At 35.8% G+C, this 11,524-nt stretch overlaps 1 protein-coding gene across 1 annotated transcript; it reads right to left on the minus strand.

The window, feature by feature from the left end:
* On the minus strand, positions 646 to 10,290 carry LOC109834401 (putative G3BP-like protein). Its single transcript, XM_020402418.1, has 10 exons — positions 10,163 to 10,290; positions 8,244 to 8,293; positions 8,017 to 8,154; positions 7,469 to 7,775; positions 7,160 to 7,395; positions 6,445 to 6,619; positions 6,244 to 6,365; positions 6,087 to 6,152; positions 2,552 to 2,615; positions 646 to 1,355 (listed from the first exon to the last, which is right to left on the minus strand). The coding sequence occupies exons 2-10, from the start codon at positions 8,289 to 8,291 to the stop codon at positions 961 to 963; spliced, it is 1,551 nt and encodes a 516-aa protein (XP_020258007.1). The 5' UTR covers positions 8,292 to 8,293; positions 10,163 to 10,290; the 3' UTR covers positions 646 to 960.

Here is an 11,524-nt window from a genome sequence, read left to right on the forward strand (position 1 = left end):
TAAAAAAAAGTCACGAAATGAGTTTGCTAAAATACGAGTCACATCAACAAATAGCATGATACATCATCCTATTTCTTTTTTTTTTCCTCATTCTATTTATTCTTTTCCCTTCAATTTTCCTCCTTTGATAACCCAATGCGCAGTAGAACTCAAGATCATGGAACCATAATGAAATCTCCCAATCATCCGGATCACCCAAGACCGTAACACATTGTCTTATTTCTTAGTTTCAAGAAGTGAACTAAACAAAGGAAAGGTGACACGAACACTACGTCTTTTGAGATTTCCACCCTTTACTATAAAAATATGGAGTAACCAAACAGTAATTTAACAATCTAGATTTAACACGCAATGTGGGATTGGATTTAACACGAGCTAGATCAACTAATAAACTTGCTGAAAGTTCAGGTTAGAATATTGAGAATTTTAGGTTGGGTATAAATTAAGGCATACAAGATGGCCAGCGTACATCCAGAATCAAATGAATACTTGGACGAAACCAATCTGTCAGGAATTATGAAAAATTTGAAGGGGGTAAAATAGGTAATCAAAAATTTTGACACTCATATTCTCTTTTTATAAATAGTATAGATATAGATATTTCTGATCCTCTCCATAAATACAACGTCGGGTTACTTACATCTCTATCAGATTAAGCCTTCATAACTAAGAACCAGATTAACAAAGTGATTTAAGCAAAATAATTGTCACTGGTGAGACAGAATAAGGAAAGATTTCTTCCTCCCCCTTTTTACTGTATCATTCAGTAAGAAACAGGACTGAATCAAGTAGCTTGACAGAACCTCAATCAATAAACCCAAAATATTGAGGTTCCTTCGCTCTCAGAAAATCAAATCTCTCCTTCAAGACTAAATTTCTTTAGCATAAACAGCATCTCACTGAATACATGTCTCTTCATGATTATCAACAAAAACCACCAGAAAATACTATTCACTATTGCTATGCAGTGACAGCAACAGGACCAACCATTCTTCCGTTGCCGTTACCATTCTGAACAGGTCGGTGGTGATAACCATCTCTGGTATTATTGGCAGGCAGACCACGGCCCCTACCACGGCCTGAAAACTCTCCACCACGATTCTTGAATTCTGTTCTTCCGTAGCCCTGACTGTTGCCTCCAAAGCTGCCGCGGCCTTGGAAGTTCCCATTTCCATTTCCTCTGAAGTAATCATTATTCCCTCTGAAGTTATCATTCCCTCTGAAGTTGTCGTTACCTCTGATGTTATCATTATTGCCTCTGAAGTTACTGTTACCTCTAAAGTTGTCATTTCGAAACCCACCCCTTGTTTGTGAAAACCGCCCTCTCCCGTTGCTGACAACAACTCCGTTAACAACTGAAAAATAAAGAAGCGCGTTAGTACTAAATTGTAACCCTCCACCCTCACCACCACTTCGGAGTCTCAAACATGATATCAGAGAAATCCAAGTTCAAAGCTAGCATGAATTTAAAATGGATTTTACAGAAATAGATATTGCCTTGTAAATCCAGATTTCAGCCCCAAAATATCATCCTGCAGGGGCATGAAAGAGTATAAATTATAACCTTCAGCCCTCACCACACCTTCGGAGTTTTGATACATTGGAAGAGTCTTTAAACAAAGTGATTAGTCTTTTATCGGTGTCAAATACGAGCACCTCAACATCCTCATGCTAGAATTGGAGGGATTAGTAATATAGTAGTTGACCTTGGTTTTCTCGTGGTCGAAACTAGTCTCTTGATTAAGTAATATGGCTGGAGTCATCAGTGTTGTATTTTTTCACAAGATTTACAGTAGTTTTAAACAATTTTGTGGTATTCACAGTTTCTGCTATCTTCTCATATCAATTCAATTAAATGCTGTTACTCTGAAGTTTAAATTTATCACGCAAGCTTGAAACTTTGGAAATAATACCCATCAACAAAGGAAGAGAGACCATAATTGATCTTCTAGTTCTGTTCTTTTGTTGTTGTAGCCTTGCTAGTGGATGTTGACAATGAAGGATTATCATTACAACTGAAAACCATAAACCCATCATGGAGGGGTTTGATAGTATTAGAGGCAACAGGAACACTGATGCTGTAAATTTCAGATGCTTATACTATCGCTTGTTAATATTATTGAAGGGTCCTAGCAAAGTAATTATTTCATCATCCAGATTTATCAACAATAATAACATGATAGAAAAAGTCCATGCCAGCAGAAAAAGCTTTATGGCTTTATCCCATAAGCCAGAGTCAGAAATGTAAATTAAAATATACCACTACTTATACAGCTTCACTTGGATAAAAGCATCAAACTGTAATCATCAAACTCAGTTGGAAATTTAGATAAACAATGGCAGCATATATTATTCTTGATGATATCACTAATGAAGCCTTTTGCAATCAAGTGAGAGCACAAAACAATCATGACCGCAATCAACATAAAATCTTTCACCGATTATAAGAAATATAAGAACATTAGACTTACCATGAAAATACATGCCTAATGAGTGACTAATTTGCTACATAACTATGAAGGAAGAGAAAGAGCAAGACAAAAAAACTTGCCTCGCGTGCTGGTTCTCTTTTCCTCAATAAATGAGGAGCAGCCAGAAATGGTGATAGGTGACGCCTGAAAATCAAACCATAAACCATTATGCTAGTAAGTTGGATAAACAATATCAGGAGAAAGTGCTGGATGAAAATTAACCCTAAAAACATCGAAAACAAAGATTTAGTGCTTTCTAAATGTATCAAGAAATTTTTCTCCCAAGCATTCTTTCTTCAGGGGAATGAGATGATCGATATCATGTAGGAACTAATGCAACATGTCATAAAACCAAATCATCATATGACCATGTCTAACTCCACTAAGTTTAATGATCATGAGGTTGTACTTAACCAATTCAGGCAACTTGTTAAAATTATTTGTATGATCTCCTTGGGTATAAAATTTTTTTGTTAAATGTAATTAAGGTTGATGTCAATGTTGGAAATAATGATATCGCAAAATATAACACTCTATCTCATGTTAAGGGTCAAAGGAAAAAGCACAAAAAAAGTAACGTGTAATGTAAGTTATTTTTTATTAGTTACATACATATTTTATAAGTAAAAACTATTCATAATGACTTTAATAATTAGAATTATCAAAATTTTCAAACATAACTCAAATAGGAATGAAATAGTTTTTCTGTTTAATTTCAAATACTATAAAAGATGTTCATATTTATTTTAAGAATTAGAAATAAAATATCATAATACAAAAAAATTTCAATAAAAATTCTTTAATTTAATACAACCTACATAGATTTTCTAGAAAGTGTCACAATCAAATCAAATACTCAAATATATAATCATAAATTTATAGCTCGTGCATGATTACATAATTTACATTTGTTTTAACAGTGATATTCATAATTTCACAATCATGCAATTATGTCACCACAACAAGAATGAAGGCTAAACAAGCAATTCATAAGTAATAACTTAAGTTTTAAGAAAGGATATACTAGCAAGTCTCTAGAACTTATATTGAAGTAATGTAGGTTATATTGAAATAATGCATGTTATAATGAAATAACACAAGTAATATTGAATAACGCATATCATATTGTAATAAAGTAGAGTTATAATATGTCTTTCATGAGGTTACGTGCCAATGTTACATTAAACGCTAGGCGCTCCTAGGCGCCGGACTTGGCGCCCAGCGCTTAGACGCTTAGGCGGGCGCCTAAGCGGTTTCTGGGCGGTTTTTTTCTTTTCTTTTTTTAATTGTGATACTTGAAGAGATATATATATATATACTCAATCAACATTGCATAAATACAAAAATACCAACACATATGCTATCCAAACTTATTATTGTTCTATTTTGTAGGTCAAAAACAGCAACTTCATTCGTTATTGCTGCAACTATCACTACAAGGTGAATGCGGTGATCCATGTACAGTTGTAAACTTGTAATCTTTGAACAAATGCAGTTGTAATCTTTGAACAAATGCAGTCCTGTTGGACAAATGTAAACTTTGAAGTTTGAACAAATGCAGTTGTAATCTTTGAACAAATGCAGTTGTAATCTTTGGACAAATGTAATCTTTGAACAATTAAACTTTGAACAACCTTGAACAACAAGAATTACTTATAAACTTAAAATGAACTTAAAATTAAACTTAAACAATTAAACAGCCCCATGATTACATATTTACACTTTCTCTTTCAAAATTCTGAGATTTACAGTTTAAACTTAAACAATTAAACTTAATATAATATAAATATATTAAGTTAACATTTAATAAAAGTGGATTAATGTGTGAAAACATCGTTAATGTTGCATAATCTTGCATAATCTGTACATGTTTACGAGGTTTAAACATGAAGTTGTGTAATACAAATCCAAAGTTATCTGTGCAAATAAAAAAAAGGGGGGAAATCCAAAATATCCAAAGTTATCTGTGCTAAGCGTCTTTAGTCCTTTACTTACAGAGGAGATGAAGACGAACTTGAATAAGAAGCTCCCAGTTGAAGACGAACTCGTAGACGAAGCTCCCAGTCGAAGACGAAGCTCCCAGGCAGTTTCGAAGACGAACTTGAAGAGTGAAGACCAATTCGAAGACGAACTTGAAGACAAACTCGAAGATGAACTCGAATACGAGCTCGAAAGTTGAGCTCGAACTCGAAGACGAGCTCCCAGGCAGGATCGAAGACGAGCTCGACGAGATTGAAGACCAGATCCCGGTTGAAGACGAGCTCGACGGGATTGAAGACGAGCTCGACGGGATTGAAGATGAGATTGAAGACTGGCGGCGTGGAGAGAGTGATATTAGGGTTAGTTTTCTTCTTCTTTTTTTGCGTTTTGGGTTACGGGTTTTAGGTTACGGGTGAAGAGCCGACGTTTTTTTTTTGAAATAGTGAGGCGGGCCGCTTAAGCGGCCCGTTTAGCCTTGGGCGGCCGCCTAGGCGCTTCCAGCACCTAAACGTGGCCGCTCAGGGCATTTCTGCACGCCCTGAGCACCGCCTCCGCCTAGGCGGGCGCCTAGGCGGCCGCCCAGGCCGTTTTTTAGAACACTGTTACGTGCCATTTAAAGCTTGTTAGGTTTCATAACGCAGCATAACGAGTTATATAACGGGTTTTTTAGACAATGATTGATGTTATTCTAATGAAATATTAAAAGGAGATTTTGTTATTTGTCATTTTATTACATCATGGAATCCAGCATAAATTACTTGCCAAATGGCTGCACAATCCAACAGGATACAATTTCTACTAATTTGAACTGACACATCAGGAGAAGCAACAAATCTAGGAATTTTTACCCATGGCATAAACAGCATTAACAGATTTACCGTTGAATGTATACTCCTATAAGTGGGTTTAGCTACAACGATCCTGAAACACAACATATAAGTATGAACAGTCAACAGTCCTATAAGTGGGTTTAGCTACAACACTCCTGAAACACAACATATAAGTATGAACAGTTAACAGTGGAAAATCATTTTAACAGCATATTGTCATATTATATTTACAGTATGTAAAAGGGAAAGAACATGAATCTGGTGGGAAAAAAATTATGCAATATCTAATGGTATGGTGAGCACTCTATTCTTCACCTTGAAGGATGCCATATTATCAATCAATTGAAGATGCTTTTAAACACAATGTCAAAAAAATTCAACATCTACTTGGACCGAGGGAAATGGAAAGCTACATAGGGTTTCAATTTCAAATGCATAATGTCTCCTTTGTGGAAATTTTACAGGGTGTTTCATGACTAGCCTTTTACCATGATACATTATTCTTTAATGGCACCGTCAAGCTTAAAACAGAAAGTTATAATATTTTATTAGATTAGCTGAAGGATCCTTCAAGGGATATTGTCGATTTACATAAAGGAATGAATACACTTCATTTGTGAAGGTCAAAAATCAGAATAACATTCCAAGAAAGAATTTGTTTTAAAATACTGGCGTTAGCAAGATTACAAGTTGCCATAGGTGCTTTTAAATTTGATTAAAATGACACTATAAAACCTTCAAATAAAGCAGGATATGTATGAAGCGGAACTCTAAAGAAAAACTTGAGAACTGCAATGTATTATACCTTAATCGCAGCTTGCATAGAGTCCAGCGACTCAAATTCAACAAAGCCATAACAAAAGTTGTCAACCTACAAAAGCAGAAAGGAAGTAGGAGGAAATAAATAACTTTTGTCATCTAATGATAGAAACAAAATATGACCCTGACTACACCCAACAAACCTTATGGTTTCTGACTTGGACACCACCAGGCTTAATAGGTCCAAATTTCTTCAGTTCTTCCTCAACTATTTCCACGGTAGCATTTGAAGGTAAATTCCGAATGTGTATAGAATAACCTTCCACTGATGTGAGGAAAATATAAGAATGTTAACGAGATTACAGAATCAAAGCACAATAACATTCAAAAGAGTTTTCACACACCATCAAGAGGGTTGTTCTCAGAGTAGCTGCTGCTTCTAGAGACCTTTGGATCTGATGCAGTGGCAAGCACACTGGAACCATTGATCGACTTCTCAGTGCTTGGAGGGGCAGCCTTTGCCTTTGGCTTAGCAGGAGCAGAGATTTTCTTCGGTGGGGTGCTGCCCACAACCTTAACCTGCCATTTCATATCATAAGGTACCCCAAGTCAATACCATATATTCTTATAAACTGTTGTGGCTTAACAAGTATAAGAGAACTGACCATTAGGACACAAAGGTAAGAACGTGCTTTTTATCCTTGAAAAAGAGAACCTTTATGGTTCCCCCTGATATTAACAGATGACAACTAGAATCTTTCAAAATTAATATTTCGCTTCTCCTAATTTAGTTAAACCAAAATAAAATCCAAACAAGACGGCTGAAAAAACACATTCCTTTTAAATGGAAAATTAATTTCTTGCTTTCTTCGAACTAAATATATTTCAAATAAACTGAAAATTTATGAATACTATATAGAATGCTAAAAACTGGAAGAGAGATTTTATGATTTATATTCTGGAAAGAAAGATATAACCATTATAAAACAAATTTCCTTACAAACTTAAAGAGCACATTCTATTTAATATAGAAGGATCAAGTAAAATAAGTCCTTCGATAATTGCAAATGTTATGTTATTTTTCTACATAAAAGCAATAAGATAAAAACTTCAACTCACTATGGACGCATAAGACTTCTTAGGGCCATCATCTTCAACCGACGCAGAAGCCAACTTGTGATTTGATTGGTCACTAGATTTACTTTGAGGGATTGGGGAAACTACAGAAGTTTCATCTTCAACCCCTGATGCACAACTTTCTGAAGGGTTGACTGCTTCCTTTTGATTGGCAAGATCCCCCTCCAAAGCCTGAGTTGTAACATCTTCAGAGTGATCATCTTTAACCAAACTCGAGTCTGACATGTGAAATATGTCATTAAAACCCAATAGTATAACGTCAAAGAGTGTACAAATTGGATTGTTTGCTACCTGATAAAGCAGTAGAAGAAGCTTTAGGTCCATCATCATTGTCATTGCTGGTTAAAATCTGATTTGTTTCCCCCGTTTGGCGAAGATCCACAAATCTAAAAATATCATTTAGAACAAAATAACCATTGTTGTCCTGGGGAGCAAGGAAGAATGACTGAGTAAACTTCCGCCGAACATTGTCACTAGCAGTCAAGCAACCGGTGACAACAATGAAAACCCCCTCATTATAAGATTGTAGCGAGTCAACAGTTTCTATCTCTGCAATATAGCTGTTAAATTTGAAGGACAAGACCTTCTCGTCAATGTCCTGGTCAACCATTACAGAAAAGGGAAACATTAGTATACACAATCCAATCAGGCATCCACTAGTTACATATCAGAAACTGTGGAAAAAAATTGCATTAACCGAACAAAGGTGAATAATTCATGCCTCAAACCTAAGATAAAAGGAGAAGACAGTATGCTCCAGGATTTATTCATCTTTAATGGAAGATGCTTAGGAGAACAGAGCATAAAGAAAGAAAGGAAATTATAACTGCAAAACATACTTTTAAAGTTGTTACTTCTGACATTCCACCATCAGGATCTGGGCGACTTATAATGCTAGAGTCATGATAAAATTTATATACTTGTTCTGGTCTCTTATGAAGAACATGGTAATATTGTTGAACAAAGGCAGCACCAATCTGAGGAAGAAATTGCCAAGAAAACAGAGTGGTAAAAACAAAAAGTAGAGAGTATAAATAAAGAGACTTGGTAAAGCAACAATGTGTACCACTTGTGGCGTCCGTTGAGAAGCAGGAGTTGCAGTTGGCAAGGCCATACCTGCAGGTAGGAGTTCCATGAGAGGGTTTGATAAGAAATATCTATCTTAATACTATCGTACAGTTGTAATAAGCACAACAAATTATAGGAGAGGTGAATTTAGAGTGTGCAGTAAGTACATAACCAAGCAAAAGATACAGAAAAAAATGAATAGCAGAATATAAGAAAGAAGGCAGAGATCAGCAATAAAATTCAGTTAAACACGCAATTGAGATCAAATTGGCATCTTACAACAACCAAGTCACATTAAATAAAATAATAGGTACTGAATAAATAATTATTTAAAGACTCGGACCTAAATTATATATCCAAGTGAAAATAGTACCTGAAACAGCAATAGTTTTCCTTCAGCTCTTATAACCTGTAATATAAAGAGGTAAAGTCCCTGTCTCTTTCATCTACTCCACACATTCACTTAATCCGACAAGAGCGAACTCTGTTGGGCTGAGGTCGTGAATGTGGCCAAGGCTTAATCAGTGACAATTTGGTATCAAAGACAATCAAGAGTCACAGGAAATCTTGTCCAACACAGACTACCCTTTCTTCCCAACTTTTTTTTAACCTTTGATCAAGCATCTTCTCTAATGGCAATAAAGATCCACTATTGAGTCGGGACTTCATCTGATATGGTTTTAAGTGTGATGTAACCCAGGTGAATTTTAGTATCATCGGAAGGGCCAGTGTGTTGGTCATCAGTCCCATCTTAGTCTCCACCATGTACGGTCGAAAAAAACAAACTAGCTTTAGCGGTTAGAGAATCCACTGAAAGTTCAAAATCCTCCTCAATGATAGAATCTAATAGGGAATTCTATTTCTCGGAGGCTGAGCTCTGACCACGTACACAATCTCAAACTCACCAGTGTCAGAGATAGGTACAGATGTGGAACATTTCCCTGTAGTTTTGTGCTTCTCCTAAATTCCACTTGACATTGTAGGTCACAGGCCTACGTTGGTCTGGGCTTGCAGTTAGCACATGACCAACTCCCTAACAGCATTTGTTAGAGACATAGGAGAATTTACTCTCGTTGATAGAGGGAAGAAACCCAAACCTCTAATAAACCCATAATTTATTTTTCATTGAGTTAATGTAAACTGAGAAGACCCTAATACAGCATTGTGTTTCCGCAGGTTCGACACCCCCAATGGTTGATTTTGCACTAAACTTGTACCAACCGAACACTACAATGCCAGTGCAACCTCTTTTGTTTTTCCTAAGCCAGTTCCGGGTGACACTGAAGTATGTGTGACCAACTGCCCCGTTCACTTGCAACCCCAAAAAGATGGGACTGACTGATGATATTTGTCAGATACATATCAGTGTTCATCCCTAATATCTAGATGTCAAAGAGAATCCAAAGCTCAAACAGAGCCAAAGTTGATTTTGTTAAAGACAATAGAACCATAAACTAACAAATATTATGAAAGCATTTTGCAGGAATTCGATAAATAAAATATCATATTAGCCAGCCAGAGAAATACACTCAGCCACAGGTCATTCAAGCATTGAAATCCATACTTAGAAATCGAGCACATAAGTGAGAAGCAAAAAAGAAATGATTTTGACTATTGCCCACCAAAGAAAATAGCTCAAGGACAACAAAGAAAAGAAAAATAAACAGATGGAAAGGCAACGCAAAAAGCTTAGCACCTATTAACAGAAAAGGGTCAAAAAAATCAACAAGGCTAAACCTTTACCTACCCTATTTGAGGATCCAAGAGGGAAAAGAAAACCCATAATATAAAAAACCTAAAAAGGCCTAGAAAATCTTGTTAAGAGTGGAAAAAATCCAAATTAAAAAAAAAATAATACATGAACATGTAATCGACAATGTAAGTAAGAAAAGAGAAGAGGAAGGTCAGGAATCTTACCCCCTTTGAAACAATGGAAGAGGAGATGGCCGATCGAGCAGAGAGAGAGGAAAGTGAAGCTAGGGTTTTGGGGTTATAAACAAATGGGGGAGGGAGAGGAAGCGACTGCTGCAAAAGGACACGCAGGGGAGGGTTTTGGGGACCATAAATATTATATTCAATTAATATTGACCGTCTGTTTTATTCACAGACGACCGTCTGATCTTCACACATGTTTCGTTTGAATAACAAAAGAAAGGAATTAATTTCACAAAGCCCCCTGAACCTTTGTCGATGTTGCATATAACCCCTTAAACTTTGTTTATCTCACATAACCCGTGAACTTTGTGATGTTTCACAAAATCTCCTAAACCTTAACCTTATTGTCACCTGATACTGTTAAAATGTCTTCGAGAGAGCAAGTTCAAAACGTTGTCATTTAGCATTTACAAGCAACATACCTTCCCCCAAATTTTAGAGTTTTCTCTCAATAAATTTTTAGCTATTTGCAAATTACATGAAGATGGTTTGGTGAGAAAAATTCAAAGTCCAGGGGGATTTTGTGAGACACCCCAAAGAATAGGGGTTATGTAAAATAAATAAAGTTTATTAGAGTTACATGCAACACCCTCCAAAGTTTGTGGTTTGTGAAATTAACCCTAAAAGAAACAAATATGTGTTACATCTTGATGCTATAGTGTAATTATACAAGTAACCTTGTAGTGTATGCAGACACGAGTCACCGAGAGATTAGTCATTGCAATAACATGGGTAACGCTAAAATCTAATTATAAATAAATATCGTTGTTTTTTACTAATGTGCATAGTTCGCCGGATTGAAAATATTTTGAGGGTAAGTCCATTGGTAGTGATCATTTTTTCGTTCATTGGTTCTTCGGTTCAGTTGGTTTAGGTAGTTATTTAGTTTAGACTTTTTCTTGAGTCATATGTGACTTTTTTCTAGACAATGATATAAATTTTCTTTATTACCCTTCCCCTTCGTGGATAGTTATGAACTCGTAGTTAGACTCGTCCTTTTGTAGATTTCTTCATTTATATATTTATTTTATTGTCTTAGTTGCATGTTCTATGATGTAGTTTTGGTTTTATATCTATATACATTATGATCTAGAGGCATGAATGTGGCTGAATGGTTGCATTGCCGACCGAGTCACGTTCCAAGTTATTACATTATGGAACTGGAGCATGACAAGTTTTTATTAGTATGAGAGTCAGGTTTAGTAATTGTTGTCTCGTCCTGTATACAAATAAAAAAATAAGATTGGGCAAAAAATAGAACATGTATAGAATGGGTTCTTTCCTTTTCAGAAATATGTCCTTTGACTCCTAATACCCTAATTCTCAAGTCCTAATCTTGACCAA

The sequence above is a fragment of the Asparagus officinalis genome, chromosome 3 (assembly GCF_001876935.1).
Source record: "Asparagus officinalis chromosome 3, Aspof.V1, whole genome shotgun sequence".
In the NCBI taxonomy this organism is placed as follows: domain Eukaryota; kingdom Viridiplantae; phylum Streptophyta; class Magnoliopsida; order Asparagales; family Asparagaceae; genus Asparagus; species Asparagus officinalis.